The 18,282-nt window shown below is 32.3% G+C and overlaps 1 protein-coding gene across 2 annotated transcripts; it reads right to left on the reverse strand.

Moving 5' to 3' along the window:
- Positions 1 to 1,382: 1,382 nt before the first annotated feature.
- LOC140439367 (juvenile hormone esterase-like) lies at positions 1,383 to 18,146 on the reverse strand. 2 transcript variants are annotated; one of them, XM_072529222.1, is made up of 11 exons: positions 18,010 to 18,146; positions 17,771 to 17,846; positions 17,402 to 17,668; positions 12,495 to 12,648; positions 9,740 to 9,925; positions 7,196 to 7,404; positions 6,287 to 6,458; positions 5,081 to 5,250; positions 3,905 to 4,031; positions 2,885 to 3,047; positions 1,383 to 1,619 (listed from the first exon to the last, which is right to left on the reverse strand). In XM_072529222.1, exons 2-11 carry the CDS (start codon positions 17,825 to 17,827, stop codon positions 1,433 to 1,435), a joined length of 1,692 nt encoding a protein of 563 aa, XP_072385323.1. In that variant the 5' UTR covers positions 17,828 to 17,846; positions 18,010 to 18,146; the 3' UTR covers positions 1,383 to 1,432. The 2 variants fall into 2 exon arrangements, with proteins under 2 accessions (XP_072385323.1, XP_072385322.1); XM_072529221.1 differs by lacking the exon at positions 18,010 to 18,146 and having other exon boundaries at positions 17,771 to 17,952.
- Between the last annotated feature and the right edge of the window lie 136 nt (positions 18,147 to 18,282).

Genomic DNA, 18,282 nt, shown 5'->3' on the forward strand with positions numbered 1-18,282 from the left:
TTTCGTTGACGTTTTTGCGGTATTGGAGCATTTTTGTTTTTTTCATATTTATGAATCACACGTTCGTAATATCCACGATGTTCTTCTGAAATATATGGCAACTGAGTAACAATATCAGCAATTTTTTTGTCTGATATATTTCCAGTCTTCTCTTAAATTCTAGAAAAGTGAACATTTTCTGTGGGTACCTTTGATTTATTCTTAAATATTGAAACCTCGAAATATTATAAAAATTCTTTTTTCTGTTTATCAGGCCAAGCTCAGTACCTAATTGATCAAGGTCACGAAAATAGGTTTCCATATCATTAACCATACAATTCTTACCAATGGCAGATTTAATTATTTCCCGGTACTGTTGCGGTGTAACTATAGTTCCATGTCTTCTAACCACTTTTTCAATTCTTCCGAAATCCCGATCAGAGTCCAAATACGTGTGGCCGACTTCGGGAAATTTATGATCTATTTTGTCAAAATAACCTCGAACTATCATTAACTGATACAAAATAATCAAATTAAAATTTTTATTTTGACCACCTCAAGAGTCCGACCATGTTACTAAATGTTTTTTATATTCAACATCATCACATGTCTGAATAAAATTCCACAAGCAGCTTCCAATTTCAGAACTACCTCTACCTGCTACATCCTCAGTTATTCAGGGCAACAGAATCAAAGATAAGAATAGCTGTAACGATTGCTAACCCCCGGCGGTATGCATACTGCTAATAATAGTGTATACTCAAATGTAGTGTTTGGAGTAACGACAACGTCGACAACTAGTTGTTTTGGAGGCGTCTGTGTATATGTGGTAGAAGTTAAAATTTTTTGTTAAGTTTTTTGGTAAAAGTATTCTCTATTTAGAAGTAGTATAGTATTCTTAACTTTCTTCTGTTTGTTTTTTAGTTATTTAGGACTATGTGTAGAAGTCTAGTCTAATTGGTGTTTCTCCATATTCATCTTAATTTCGGGGCTATTCGGATATTTATTACCTAATGTCATCCCTTCTTTCCGAACACACACACACACTCAGATAAAATAATTTTAACAACAGTTTAAGGTCAGGATTCGTTAGGTCTGTTGATCTGTATTGGTTCGTTATCGCGACAGATTAAAAACACTTGAAATTAATCAATATTGTCTATGAATGAAAAAAAAAATGGAGGCGAAAAGAGCCCAAGATTGTAAAATGTAGGGTGCAAGACCAAAAGGAAGGCAACGGAAATGGTGGGAGGATGAAGTGGCAGCTGACGCTTAAAATTTGCTAAACGTGAGAACTTGGAAAAGAGCGGTATGGGACCGGTAATGTTGGAGGCATAGTTCGGAGGAGGCCGAGCCTCGATTTGGGCTATAGCGCTGTGGGAGAGAGGGAACAAAAACAATGATTATAAAAATGAAAGTTGTATTTATATCTTTTATGTTCAGTGTTAAAAGATTAGTAGGAAATAAACGGTTTTTGTCCATATGTTGAAAATATTTCATTCCAAAATCTGTACATATTCTCCATTGGATTTCTCCTCATTTCCATCCAAGATCCAATGGCTAAATACTGGAAATTATTAGGTTCCACACTAGGCCATGTTATGTTTTGTAATATATCTATTTTTTCAGGTGTTGGATTACTAAAAATAAAAAAAATGTTCAACAATTAAAAAATAATATAACATATTTTTATCTATTTACAGACGAGTCAAGCAACCTCTAACTTTTCGAATATGATAGATTCTTCTAATATATAACTAGGCGATTAAAATGGTGTCTTTTCAGACCCATCTGAATGGTATACATCCTAGTATCCAGTTCACGATGGAGATGGAAACTGATTCATCCCTACCGTTTCTCAACGTTATCATAAAGAAAAACCAATCCCAAGGTTTCCATCACAAACTAACACTCACTTCACCAATTAATTCAGTCATTAATATCCTTGTCTCCAGATCAATATGCCTTTGCGATGATGCAAGTAGACCCGCTGAGCTCTCTAGTTTAAAACAAGGCCTCATTCAAAACGGTTACCGCGAAAATCACATCAATAAGAGCATCCATCAATCTCCCACTCAATTTCAACGCAAAGACTTAGATCTTCATCATAGGAAAGCTTTTCTGCCTTACATCAAAGGTGTCACTAACAAAATCGACAAAATTTTTAAATCATGAGGAATAAAGACAATTTTACCCTCCAACAAAAACTTTCATCTCTTGTCCGATCAATCAAAGACAACATTCCAAATGAGCAACACGGAGTTTAGAAATTCATTGTGCAGACTGCCACCGATCATACATAGGCCAAACAAATCGTAGAATCCAAAATAGGATTTCTAAACATTCCATTTCTGTTTGCAAATCCGATTCAATTTCAGCTCTAGGTCAATACCATCTCATACAGGTCACAAAATTGATTTTGAAACCTCCAGAACCATAGCCCCCATCCGCTTTTATAAACCAAGAATTATTCAAGAAGCCATAGAAATTGAAAAAAGGCCAAATTGTCTCAATATAAGAGTTGACGCCATACGGTTACCTTCGACTTGGAGACCTCTCATAACGAATATATCGTCCGCTACACCCGCCAATCAAAATCCTACTGTCAGAAATGAAACCTCCACCCAAACCACGTCACCATTGACGGTATAAATGTTCTCTGTTTCCAGTAGCAGTAATGCATTGGTTAGTGATCAGTGTAGTAGTATTTGGGGACTCGGGAGACAGAGACCTCGGAAGCCCTGAAGACATCAAAGGGGATTTCGAAATCTCGGCGCAATGATATAATCGACGCGGTTCAACCCGGAAGACTGCTGAGTTTAATATTAATTCTTGTAATAGTATTAAACTTAGCTCTAGGGTTAAATATACCTACATATATACATACATATATATTTATACTTACAGATATTTGGCAAAATTGGTAAACAAAGTTGTCATTCTTTTTTGAACTATTTGGTCGCTTATAGGATATTTTGTGACATCGGTGGTATTTAAGCCTGGGTAGCTATGGCACAAAAGATAACTTATTTCCTCTGTGTGTCTGACGTCGTCGGAAAATCCAATAACTACAAAATATTGTTTTTTATAATCAGATTATTTTATTTTCGAAGAACAAAAAATGGTTATTTTATCAGTAAACAATGTTAAAGCGAAGTGTACCTAAGTAGGAGAAAGTGGAAAGAACGAAATTGGTCCATATTTAACGAATATGTGATAAGTTGTTCCGATTGCCGCTGTTTTGAAGTGCGCCAGGCCGACAGGAGAACCAGCCAAAATCGAGCTGATTTGCCTACTCGAAAAAATAGTCAACTTCACTCATGTTTTTTTATTATAAATAACGGTTTTTTAAAAATAAAAACCTTTTTATGTACTTCCATTCAATATTATGCTTATTTTACCCTAAGATATTGATTTGATACAATAAAAATAATCAAAAAACACCGTTTTTGCAAATTAAAAGTGCCACAAAAAAATTATAGCCAACAGTTTGGACTTACAAACATTTCGAACTCCAGGCATTGCCCTTCATAACGCTGTGCTGCTTTCAAAAATTCACTAATTAATGCCCAAAATCATTGATTTTTGTCTCTACAGCTTAGACTACCTGTTAACTGTGTAAGTTTTTCGCATTTCCGAGAAACACAAGCAAACTATGCGGTACACATTTTAAGACGCTAGATGGGACGGTCGAAGCATACAAAAATATCATTTCTGAGATATCTATTTCGGACTTATATAAATGCTTCGATGGTTTTTTAGTCCGAATGCAAAAGTGTAGACATTATTGTTCTGAAAGGCAAATACTGAAAAAAAAGTTGATTTTTCGCAAAAATATATTTTATTATTTGCAAATTAAATGAGGAAAAAAAGATACAAATAATAAAGATGCTAGCTGAAATAAAAGATTATAGTATTAACTTACTTGGTGTATCTGCAAATTTTCCTAAAGGTCCATGGTACTCAAACTCGTAAACGTAGACGTCATGCCATCTTGATTCCAATTCAGCAGCCTTGAGAATGGATCTAGCGAAACTCTGATCACTTTGGTACTAAAACAGAGCGAATTGTTAATAATTTACTTACTGTTAATAGTTTACTATTCATCGTAGCATCAGAAATAGTATAAAAACTCAAGAAATCGAATTATTCCTAGATGACTTGTCTATATTTTTCTACATCCATTGTGAACTCGTATTGTTACAGTTACTTTAGGAATAGTTACGGAACGTATTTATAGAGAATTTGTCTTATACACGCAAGCTAAGAATTTTTAGCAATGTTTATCGTTAGATGTGACTTTATAGTCAATAATATTTTGTATTCAGAGCTAGGTAGTAAAGCAGATTAATGCAAATTTTCCCAGTGCGCTTCAATTTGAAGTTCCATTCTAAAAAACGGAGCTCCAACAATTCCCCACCCCTTTAACGTGGCCTGTATTTTACGAATACGACCATTTTAACGGATTATAACTTTTTACAGCTTCTCTGTATATTCCATCATTAAATTGGATCATGAAATCTAGATCTTCACTTATAATCTGTTCAATTTTCAGCTCTAAATGTTAATAAACAATAGAAATATGATCTGAAGAAAAAATAATATCTTCGTTCCTATTGATCATAGAATTCATAGATCATAGTTCCTATTTTTTAAGATTGTGTTTTTTCACCATCGTTTCAGTGAACCTACTTAGAAGCGAGCTACGAGTACATAAAAATATCGAAAGTTATTATAAATGTTTACAAGCTAAAAAGCCCTTTTTCAAATGGTTTTTTTTTTAATAACAATTTTGATAAAATGTTAAATTTTTTTAAATTTAACATTTTAAAGAATCGATTGCGGTCTGCTAAATACATCTAGAATCACTGTTTGGATAAAAACAGTTGTTTAAATAATTGCTCTCCGAGATAAAAAAATTGATTAACTTCTAAAATATTTAGTCGATGTAGCAGATATTTTGCACATTTTAGTAGCTCATTAATTACCATAATTTCAATTAGTTATATTATATGTCATTAGGCAAAAAACAAAGTTATTAATATTTATAAATTACTACAAAAATAAAGGTTTTTTTGCTAATTTAGACATATATGCTTACCTTAATAAATTGTCTTTGGTTTACACTGAAATTGAGGTAAGGAGAATAAAAATCTTTTATTTTTTGAGCAATGACAGCCTTATCAGAGTCTTTAGCATTTAATTTATTGGGGACCAGTAGTTCCAGATCGTCTTCAAAGACAGCAATTGTTTGACCCAAATTAATGAAATCTAAAATATAGATATTATTAGATAAAAAATTGAATGTTTAGTAACACAATAAATAAAAATTGTATTTTGACCTACTTTTTCATACTTAAAAGATCGTTAAAGCAAAATATTCGATACAAAGCGATATGTAATGGTGTAGGGAAGAGTCGGCTAACGGTGCGCGTCGGGTAATTGTGCGCATCGATGTTTCTAATCTCATATTTAATAAAATATCAAAAACTATATTGTTGCGCCATCTATTAGCAACGACCCGATCTATCTCACACAAACGAACGTCGAGAGATACTTTACCAGTTAGCAGTTATTGTTTACATGTTTTCGCGTGGTATTTTATTATTTGTGTGTCTGAGAAAATAAGCGGTAAGCTTTTTTTCTTGATAAAAATATAGTTTAAAAAGTACATATACACGTTATTTATTTACCATTTTAGATATTGGTATAGTCAGTTTTGCCCGATTCTTTTTTGTTTTTATTCAATTTTGTTTTATCTGTTGACACGGTTGAAATGGACTACCTAAGAAGAGCTTGCCGTATATCAAGAGTAGAACGTATACCTAATTCTGAAATTAGAAGAAAAACAGATAGAGTACATACAACTTCTGAAAGAATAGAAACTAGACAGTTAATATGGTATGGACACGTACAGAGGATGGACGACAACAGATGGCCAAAAAGAGCTATGGAATACAATCCAAGTAATAGAAGGAAACGAGGAAGACCAGCCAAGTCTTGGATACAAGGTGTTATGGAAACCATGAAAGATAGAGCCATTGATGAAGACACCTGGAGAGATAGAAAAAGATGGCGATCGAAATGCGGGAAGCGGCAGAAGCTGTAGGATCCCCGCTTATATATATATATATATATATATATATATATATATATATATATATATATATATATATATATATATATATATATATATATGTTTTATCTGGTAAAGTGGAAGGTCGTCTAATAGTGCGCATTGCACTCTTTTCTACTCTATAATTTTTGCTAATGATATACAGCTATGATAATAATCGGAGTACTTTACCTGTTGGTAACATCTCCTCAGAATTCACACCAATAAGCAATTTGACGTCATTAACATCGCCCTCTTTTAACATTTCATACATTGGTTTTTTTATGAACGCACCTTCATGTTCGTGCTCTATCACGGGTCCCCAGTACACTCCTTTGAGTATTTGAATATCCGATGGTTTTTCCTGAAAGTATGATATATAAAAAAATATTTTAATTTAAGGAATAACTGATCATTACATTACCACAAAACTTTCTCTACAAAAAAAAAGATCTGAACTCAGAGAAGTGGAATCAAAATCAGAATTTCAATATAATGAGACAGGCAATGATTATCATCATAATCAATCAGCCCTGATTTGTCAACTGTTGAACAAAGTCTTTCCTTGATATCTCCATCTACTTGTGTTCTGCGCCTCTGCAATTCAATTGGTCAAAATTCTTTTGAAGTAGGTAGTCGGTTTATCGCGTTATGAGTCTTCCCCATCCAAGTTTTAACCGCACCCGACACTGCTTTACTTCGGTGATCTGGCGAGAATCAGTATATTCAGTGTGGTATGGCTGTTGCCTAGGGGACTTCCCCGGTTTTTCTTGAATGACGTTGGTCTTCACTCAAGCAATTTTTTGTCCACCTGTCGTCTTTCCTTCTTGCAACATCGATATGTATAGTTTTCTCAAAATCAGGCATATACCTTTCAGACTCTGATAAAATGCAATGACAATATTTTTGGTTTGATGCTATGTGAGAGTATATGTATGGATACGAATTTGTCTATGAACTGCCAATATGAGAAACTTTAACTAAACTTCTTTTATTTACATTACAACTATTATTCTACATTAACTAAACAAAATATGTTTCGGCAAAATCAAACTGCTATTTGTAGGAAACTATTAACGATTTCTTAGATGTCGTACTCACCATTAGATGTATTTGATGGGCTGCTCTGTCGATGTCATATGCTGGTAGTTTTCGTAAATATTCATATATTTCTGAAGAAGTCGCATTGTACGTTGCAAAGGCAGGATTAACTATAGAGGCTAAGAGGTATGAAAGTTCCGTTTGATTTTTTTGATTCGCCCAAACACTCAGAGCAGAAGCGCTCTCACATATTGCAGCTCTAAATAAACCTAAAATGTTGGTTTCTATATATTGCTATTAAAAAACTATTGAACTATAATCTAATAAAGATCATTTAGTTGAAAGATTATGTCATCAAATAGATAAGTTATTTTTTTTTGTTTTATTTATATTTGTCTTTATTATTTATACTTTTATATATTTTAAACTTTGCCTTTTTCGCCTATTTTTTATCAATAATTCATAGCTATTTGTGTATGTTGTAGCATCATTCACTTACGTTACAATCATATTTATTGCTATTTGATGATTGACCTTTCTTCTCTAAGTGGAGTTACTGAATTGTCTGCTATTGCTTTCTAAAGGTCTCTAAAAAACAGGATCAAAAGATATATTTTATATAACCCATAAGTTCTTGGGAATATGCGTAGACATCAGCGTTCGTCCAATGTGTGTACCGACAAAACTGTGTTGGAGCGAATGTTGGCGGCAACGTTTTTATGACTTGCTCCAATGTTCTAATCGGCGTATAGTTATGCGATTTGCGCATAATTTAGTTGTGGGCGCGTAATTTTCGCATCCTGCATAAAATTACCTAATTTTGCATAATCTAGCAAAGCAAAAAACAAAAATAAACCAATGACAAGCCACAGTTTATAAAAAGAGTCCTCGTCTTCTTTCTTCTTTTAAAATGCTTGTGCTGCCATTTTATACAGCATTCTTTTTAGACAATAAAAATTACTTTATCGAAGAAAATTTCCATTCCATGACGGCATTAAAAAACAAATTTACAATATGTAAAAATCGATCCTTGCCACCTAGGACCCCTCCGTTGAGTTGTTTAGGATTAACACTCCGATACACGACGGTGGTCTATCGAAACGGGATTTATCCTCAAAGGGCTATTAATTACATAAATAAATAATATGCATATCTGCTTTTTTCAGTACCTTTTTCAGGCACCAAAAAAATGTACTTACGTAAATATTTTACAAAAATAAATGTTTTTAATTTTGAAATATAGATCATTTTGTCCTAATAGTGTAATGGCATGGGAATCCCTCTCAACGACGAGACTACACTGTACACCTTATGTTTCGCTGATGACCAAATACTGATTGCTCAGGATCATGACGACTGGAGTTACATGACTCGGAAGCTAATAGAAGAACATATCAAGTGGGGTCTGGAAGTCAACATTAAGAAAACTGAAACCATGTGTATTGGAGGGACAAAACAGTGTCCATTATATTAGACGATGGGGTAGAAATTAGACACTGTGATGAATACAAGTACCTGGGTATGAAGATAACTCAAGATGGAACACTCGATGCTGCTATAAAAGACAGAAACATACAGGGTAGAAAAGCCATATCCATGATGAACGGCATTCTGTGGGACCAAACAATATCTAAAGCGAACAAACAACTCATATACAACACCATACTTAAAAGTGTAATCACATATGGCAGTGAAGTTTGGCCAATGAAACAAAGAACAGAGAAACTGTTACTAGCAACAGAAATGGACTTCTGGAGAAGAGCAGCAGGCAAATCAAGAAGAGATCGGATACCAAATGAGAGAATACGAGAAATGATGTGAGTCAAGCATACAATAGTTGATGACATAAAAACAAACCAGTTAATATGGTACGGCCATGTACAGAGAATGCCAGATGACAGGATTCCGAAACAGATTTTGACGTGGACACCACAAGGAAGAAGAAAAAGAGGAAGGCCGAGAAGAAGCTGGGGAGACGGAATTGAAAAAGAACTAGAGGAAAGAGAAATCCCTCCAGGCCTATGGTTAAATAGAGAAGAATGGCGGTTAGGAGTCGGAAGGCGTCGGAGAACGCTGTGAACCGATAGTAGTAGTAGTTGTCCTAATAGACCACCGTCTTGTGGTCATGTAACTTTTAAAATATATACTTCCATATATGGGCTGTGGATTAAACTCACGTTTGATGCATAATACAGCCAAAATAGAAAGCTAAGAAATTTGGGAATTGAGTTAATAAAAGAATAAATGGGATTCAGAGTCTCGACGCTCTTTTTGTAACAAAATATAATCATATGCACTCAGTATCATGACAGTCGCAGCCGCTGCAATTTCCATGTCGGACACGTTGACGTTGGCTCTAGAGGGAACAGACTGATATCGCCCAATACTCAATCCAATGTGTGGAGTCCTCACCGAACGTAGGAACACAGTTGACCCAACGTTGGCTCCAGCTCCAACGTTGGCGCCAACGTTGGATCCCATGTGTGGAGCCTGCCTTATAGGAATATTATAAGAATATTAATATATAAAAATAATTATTAAAAATAAATTAACCTATACTACATTATGACATTAACATAGAAGATTCCTAATTAACGAACTTACCTTTGGACAATGGACTCAAGACATGATAATGTACGGAAGCTGCTCCAGCACTTTGTCCAAAGATAGTGACTTTAGTGGGATCTCCTCCAAAATATTGAATATATTTATTAACGAATTGTAAAGCCAGCACTTGGTCTTTTAAACCCATATTTCCAGGTACTACATCATCTCCGGTTGAAAAGAATCCTAAAAATATATTTTTCGAGAACCAAAAATGATTGCCATAGTTCATAGGTATTGTTCGGAAGCTATTTTCTTGTGGCATTTTAAATTAATTACTATTTAAATGGGAATAAGCCACAATTAAAGGTTAAAATACTTTTATTGACGTTTCAATTTTCACTTCGGAAATCGTTCTTAAGAACAATTTCCGAAGTGGAAATTGAAACGTCAATAAACGTATTTTAACCTTTAATTGTGGCTTATTCCCATTTAAATAGTAATTAGTTCATAGGTAGTTATTAACAGAATTGAAATAGTAAAGTAGGAGAAAGGGGGCAAAATGAGGTACTTAAGGTTTAAATTAGGATTTAAAACAAATCTGCAACTTTCAAAGTCTTAAAATAAGGCAAATATCATAGTTATAGTAGTTACTATTTATTATTAACATAACTTAAAGTTAAATAAGTTTAAGTATTTTTTATTGTCTGAAAAAACAGAAAATAATGTAAATTACCCCATTACGCCCATCGTACAGGGTAAAATGGGGTACGAAATTGAAACTAAGAAAAGTCTATTGACGTATACAAGTACCGCTTCATCATCTTAATATACAGCTGCAGATGAATTGTGAGCCCATTTATGGCAACTGGAATAGTTTATCCATACCTCTGTGGAACTTAAAAAAAAGTATCCGCAGTACAATCAGTCACTATCTTCGTCTTCTGAATCTGACTCTATTTTTTTAGTTTTTTTTTCAATTTCGATTTTTTACTCGTCTGTGATGTGGTTTGATCATAGGCTATCTATTTGCTGATTTCGCCTCCATAACCTGCGTTTTTCCTGTGCCAATTCCAGTTCCGTTTTGTAAGGCGAAAACATTAAGGCGGTTTTGCCTCTTTGCGACTCTAGTTTGTGCTCGGGAGTTTTCCCTCCAATGGACTGTACAATAGGATCTATATTAGTTGTAGCTGATGGCAAAAAATCTGCTTCAGAAAAACGGCCATATCCACAGGCCATACTCTGTTTATCTAAAACAATTTATTGCAGTAGCTATTGAAGTTGCTCTTAAATATGCGGCACTGAATAAGGACGAAATTTGCTGAAATATTACTACTCTTCCAGGATGTGTTCTAAGCCATTTCCTTACTTAGTCGTCATACTATTCACTTAATGGCTTCATAAATGCAACATTTAAGGTCTGTAGACGATGCGTGCAATGAGGTGGAAAACATAGAATTTCCACCCCATTTTCCCTCGCATTACGTCTAGATTTTTCGTATGTGATCAATGACTATCCAGCAGAAGCAGAACCGGTGAATCCTTTGAAGCTCTAGAATACTTGACATACTTCTTAAACTATGAAAAAAACAATATCTTATCTATCCACCCTTTTTCATTAAGCTCGACCATCTACCAGGCACGAGGCCATCCAAAACCCCATTCGATTTCGGGGAAATATTAGCATGGGAGGCATCTAGGCTGCTGAGGCAGAGAAACAAATTTCTGAGTTTGAAATAATTAACACAACAATTTAATGACTAAAAGAATAAGGGAATTATTTTTGGTGAGGTATGATATACAGTGTGTCTCAAAAAAATTTATAAAAATAAAGAAAAAGTTTATCTTACATTAAAAAAAATATTCTTGATAAATTGATAAAAAGCTTAACATAGAAGGAGAAAACAAAAATAATGATTTGATTAAAATATAATATTTCCCAAACAATAGATAATTATGATATCATTACAATACGATTAAGAAACTTTAATTTTGAAAGATCCTACTTGGAAAACTTCATTGTTTCATTGTTTAACTGGTAACTGTTTAAAGTAAAATAAATATTTAAATAAGGCAATAATTATATGATTCTTACTATCATTTTAATATTTTAAATTCTTTTTAATTTAACAGTAACACATTAAAAGACACACAGACAAAGCAATCGAACACAAACACTAAACACTTTATCACAATTATTTCCTTCTCTTTACAGTTTTTAATTGTAACAGAGTTCTGAAAAGAACTTCTGCATAAAATGAGTAAAAATAATTTAAACTAATAATTTAAACTAAAACTAAACTAAAATAATTTAAACAGAATACACAAATACAAAACGTAAAATCACAACAAAATCAAATTTAAATAATGAGAGTTAAAGAAACAATGCAACAGTGTAAAAATATCCAGCACCTCACTGCATAATAATAACGTTTACTGCAAGAATGGCTTTGCTGGACCCTCACTTTCAAATTTGTTTCTGCGCGGTGACTTTTTAATTTCACAAGATACCTGTTTGACTGGTAAACCTATTTCTAATAACTGTTATTTTAAAATCTGTTTGTATGTATATCTAATTTTGTGATTAACTAAGTATATCCAAAAAAACAAATATAACATTTTCTGAAATTTTTACATTTGTTTACATTTTGTTATTGAGTGTATTTAAAAATAAGGTCTGATGGTAAACTGAGACTCATAGTAATTACGACCTAAAGACCAAAGACCTAAATTAAAAATAAAATAAATATAAATTGTAGTTTAATATAAAGTTCATTTATAAAGTTACCAAACGGACTTAATTATTTCTACTCACCGAAGGGTCCTATTCTGTAATTGAATGTAACTACAACTATGTCATAATCCAATAGGTAGTCAGGACCGTAATTGACTTCTATTGAAGCTCCTTCGATGAAACCTCCTCCATAAATGAACACCATTACTGGAAGACTCGCATTTAACTTAGGATCCTAAAAATATAAATGTGTACAAATATCCAAGTGTAATGCAGAAATTGTAAAAAAAAGTGAGTCAAAGCAATTAAGGGTATTTACTAAGATATTTTGCATATAAATGGAATAAACAACGTGTACTCGGCTGATCCTTTTACCAAGATTATATAAGGTCGATATTAATGAATATATTGACTGTAGAGAATATTATTGAAATGTAATATTGTAGGATAATGATTGAAATAAACAGCGGATAAAAAGGATGCAGTTACGAACATAAGTTGTAAACGTAAATTTAATTCACATTAATCGAAAGACTAAAGTTATAGGTGTGGCCAGATTTTTTAATGTGGGTTTTAACGCTGAAAATCGTTCCCCCCATTTTTTAATTTCCAATAACGTTATTTTCATATATGAAAAAGAGTTTACAATTTTTTAAAATAATTTTTTAAATGCAAAATATATTTATTAGAACAGTAAATTTTTGAAATAAGTTAATTAAGTTTGTTTTTATAATTAAATTATTGCGTGATCATAAGAAAATATGGGTAGTCACATAGGTATATAAAAAATACCTTAAAAATTCCAACTGACATTTAACATTTATTATAACAACACATTACAATACCATTCGTCCAAGAGCGGATCCAGGACCGATTTTCAGGAAGAAGCATGAAGTTTTTTTGGGGGGTCTGGGAGAAATTTTTTAAAAATTACCGTTAAAATGGTGAGTTTTAAGAAACTTTTCACACTTTTGAGAGCAATAAAGACATTCAAAATTTATCGTTATTTTTTTATAAAAGTTTTTTTATTTGTATCAACGAAAAATCAGCAAATTTTAACCTACAACCCCATAAAGTCCAACAAGTGCAAAGAAAGAAATATAGTTTAGTTTATCAAATTAAAATAGCATAAAAAAGAGGCGAATAATATTGGTCGTTTAGTGGTACACGCGGAACGTCCCGTCCCGCCCTTCGTCCAGCATTTTTGCCCGCGGAAAGGGACATGATAGCAATTTTTCTGCGGGTAAATAATTTTATTATTCGACTACCTTGACAAAAAAATGAAATTAATATTGACCAAAACAAGGACAAAGAATGCAACCTTATTAAAACTTTCTTTGCAGTTAGATCTTCTATCTTTCAAAAGCTTTATGGCATTGAAAACACCCTTAGTCGCCAGGCTAGCATCAAGAGATTTTGTTTGTAGAGGCCGGCTTAGTGGCAATGTTAATTTTAATATGTCAATCAGTAACATTATTGACATTAGAAACTCAGATGTGTATAAAAAATTAAGCAAAGTTGATGCAAACGGAGCAGTGTTGGGATCCTTCCACGTTGAGATAGATGTCAGTGCTTAAATTATATCTGAAATGCCAGATCTTAACTGGATTACGCTTTCATGGCGCTCAACCTATCTTTTTTCGTATAAACTTGTTAAGTTTTGTCTAAATTTCAGTTTTAAAACTTCATTTCTCTTTTCTGTTATGTTAAAAAATGATATTACTGACTTCATTGTTCCTACTGTGTTTGTGATGGACATTAATAGAAGTTGAAAGGGAGTTGTTTAAAATATGATTTAGACAAGGACATCTAACTGTATTTGTTGCGACCTTTTTTATTTCTGTTGGTGCACCGACTGCTTCGGAGCTCATTACGCTTTAACTGTCAGTATCGATTCCTACACATTTCTTGAGATCCAAGTGCAGTTCCTTCAACAAGCTTAATACTATTTTTCCCAAGGCTTCTCCCACCAGGCGTTGTTTTCCCCTCTTTCTTCTGTTCTGTTATTGTGTATGTATCTCAAATTTAGAGAAAACTTATACAGTTTACAGTTTTTGTTCAACAAAAGGCACCGTTATATGTAGATGTGCCAAACGGTGTTGCAGCATCGCCGATCGAAGTACCGATTTTATTATGCTCAGCTTAGAAAAAGCTCTCTCACAAGTACAACTTGTTACATGAATTGTGGCAAATTTTACCATTAGTTGGCTAAACATTGGAAACATGGATTTTCTATTAAGCTGAGACATTCATTCGAGCCAGTCGAGCGCTTTCGAAGGTGAAAAATGTTTACTTTTTGTTGTTTTTAAAAGAATTATTTCAACTTTTAATTCTGAAGAACTCAAATCAGAATGTTCTAAGGTGTACTTATTTTAAATATTATTTACTAGCTCATCTATATTTAACGATATGGTCTTGCCTACTGAATAAAAATTTTTCTTTGATTCTTGATCAAATTTATCGTTTAATGAGTGAATCATTCGGTCTTAAAGCGGATAAAATACAAAGAGTTTCACTCCATTTTTATCGTTGACTGTAAATGCATTTTCAGGATTATTATCCAATCTAGTAGAAACTGTACATTTTCTTTGAGTAGGAACGCCAATTTGAAACTTATCACAAGTGTATCGTACTTTGGAATAAATACTATCAAACATAGATGGTTCGATCCTTAATTCTTCCAATTCTTCCAAAGCCAGCGATAAGTTTAAAACTTCTTTTATACCTTCACAAATATCTATGCCTGGTGATGATAGTAATTTGCTAACTTTGACAACCATTTGCAGAATTGGAAACATTATTTCCAAACGCTTAATACAATCAAAGAATTTTATTTGATGTAGTATCCCTTTACCTTTAGCTCTAGCCTTTGCACCAGTTTCGTCGTCAACTGTCTCTTCAATGGTGATCTTTGACAACAGCAACTGCCTTATCACGACAAGCCCAACGTGTTTCAGATAAAGATTTCAAAGCTTTTAACTTATTATTTGTGACCTTCACAATTACTTCAAAAATAGTGTGCCTTTTTGGATTGCCTTGAATATAATAAACCAATTGTGTTACACCAAAATAATCGAACATCTTTGGATTTTCAATATGATTAGCGCAAGCGATTACCGATGCTAAATTATGGCAATGAGCGTAGCAATGAATATACAAAATTTATTATTTTTCCCTTTACATTTTTTCTGTTCACCAGTAAAGTTTTCTGATATCGCTGAAGCTACGTCAAAATATACAACTTTACAGCTTTTATAGCTACGAAACATTAATATCATGCAAAGTAGAATTTAATGTTTTAAAAATGGTTTCTGCATTAGGTAAATATAAACAATACCACGAGCCTTTTAACTGCAAAGGTCTTACCTTTAGGAATATATATATATATATATATATATATATATATATATATATATATATATATATATATATATATATATATCCCAAAATGAAAGCAATCTGCTAGTGGTGAGTGACATCAGATGTCTATACTGTTTTAATGGGAACAAGCTACAATTAAAGGTTAAAATAAGTTCATTGACGTTTCAATTTCCACTTCGGAAATCGTTTTCAAAATACAAACCTTAATGTTGTATTTTGAGTAATTGTTTGTAATTGTATACTAAATTTAAATAATTTTATCGATGCGCTAGTTTACCTAATTAATATTTTTTACCAAATATATATTTTTCATTTGAAAATATAGTCCAAGAGCTATGAAATAAGCCCTAAAGCGTCCAAAAATATTAATATGGGGAGGTTGTGACAGCAATTTTATTTAAAAAATGTAATTTTTGTTATATCATAGAATATAAACATAATTATTTATTATGTATGTTGCAAACTCAGTAATTATTATTTTTTCACTAACAAGACGTTATTTACTGTCAAAAACATAAACAATTAAATCTTAAATTTTAAAGACCTATCTGATTCTATGACACTAAATTAATAAATAAATCCACAATAAAAACTTTATTATAAATATTCGAGATGGCCCGTATTAGGTATAGTAAGTTAATTTCAATAATCAGAGGATAAAATCTATTATAAAATTAATTATTAAAAAAATAAAACCGACTAAAAAGTTGAAATAAAAACGAATGGAGCCCTATATAGTATAATTACTTTTGAATAGTATGTTTGTAATATAAATAAATATTATTCACCTTAAAATAAAAAAAAAAATCAAGCGATAAATTTTTTCCTCTGGTAAACGCATAGAGCTTTTTTAACTGTTACGCGTTTATTAAAACTTCTTAATCTATGGTCCTCAATATTTTCTTCCAGCTACATTTTATATCCCCTCATTCAATTTTAAAATACCAATAGCGGCTCGTATTAAATATGTCTACCTTATTTATAAATTTTAACTTATTTATTACAAAAGTTTCACTTTTCTTTTTAATATCTCGTTTATTTTTCTCTTTATAACTTGAAAGTTAGTGTGGGTTCCACGGCACCCTCTGTGGCTACGCCTATGCTTGATTATGATTATGATATGATGTACTCACAAATTACTATCTGTACTGATATGATGTACTTACAAATTACTTTCTGTACTAAGTTTAATGTACCTATAAACTGTAAATAATAACGGTTTTAAAGTTTAAATAATCTTTATCAATGATTAATAATAGAGTAACACGACTTATTTTAAATATTGCCAAATAATAATTTTTTAATACATTGTGCTTATTTTTTACCTATTTTCAACAATTTGATCTATTGTACACCATAAATATTTTTGAAACGCCACTGCTTCGTTAGGTTACGCATTACTGTAAGCTAAGTTCTAGAAATTCTCGCCACTGCATTTGAAACAAGCTATAGTTAAAGCGACAATAATATGTTAGCCAAGTGCCAGTCACAGAATTAACGCGATAATATGTATTCTAACCAATAAGCAACAAGAAAAATAATTCAGTTTGGGTTTTTAACATATGTACTTGTAATTCAATGTAACATAATTGTATTGAAAAACTTACTTGTGGAGAAAATATGTTGATAAACAAACAATCTTCATCGCCCGAAACATCTGCATATGTAATCTGCCTACAGTAGCTACCTTCTGTGGTGGCATCGAGTACACCGGCCCATGGCTTTTTTGGCTTAGCTACCTCAAATCTGGATTCATTTACTACTGGTTCAGCAAAAGGTATTCCTTGGAAGGAGTGTACGGTCACACCATTTACAGTTGCTCTCGTTTTACCCTTAACAGTTCCAAGAGGGAAATCCAGTAGGATCTCATCGCTCTTGATCCAAAAATGATAGATGTAAAGATTAATATGCCACCAAAATAATATAACTCTACTTTGTTGTTATTATTATTATTATTATATACAGAAGGAACTTACATTTGAAGAGCATTCCAACAGAACCGTGGAAATTAACAGCATATGCAAGAGTAACATTGTCGCAATTCACAATCGACTAAAAATTAAGATAAAACTAATAGAAATATCCTATACACATCATTATGTATGTTAAGTATTTAGCGATATGCATGTCAGTTATGATTTAAAGATAAATCAATTACATATCCGTATCTTTAAAATAAATAATAAAAAACTACTTATACAGTATACCTACATACTTAATATCTTGATAGTAAAATATAGTAATATAAAAACTATTATCAAAAAATAATATTTAAGTGACATGCAATCTGCAAATCATGCAATAAAGAAATATTTGTAATTTTCTATGACGATGATTCGAAGACCAAAAAATAACTTTAAAATTAATAGTAATTATGTATGAGTTTACACTTGAGAATGGGAATTTTTTATATTGATAAAACAGTATCAATAAAAAATATATCATTATATAATATAGATAACATATAAGACACCTGCATATGTACCTA

The sequence above is a fragment of the Diabrotica undecimpunctata genome, chromosome 4 (assembly GCF_040954645.1).
Source record: "Diabrotica undecimpunctata isolate CICGRU chromosome 4, icDiaUnde3, whole genome shotgun sequence".
Taxonomy (NCBI): domain Eukaryota; kingdom Metazoa; phylum Arthropoda; class Insecta; order Coleoptera; family Chrysomelidae; genus Diabrotica; species Diabrotica undecimpunctata.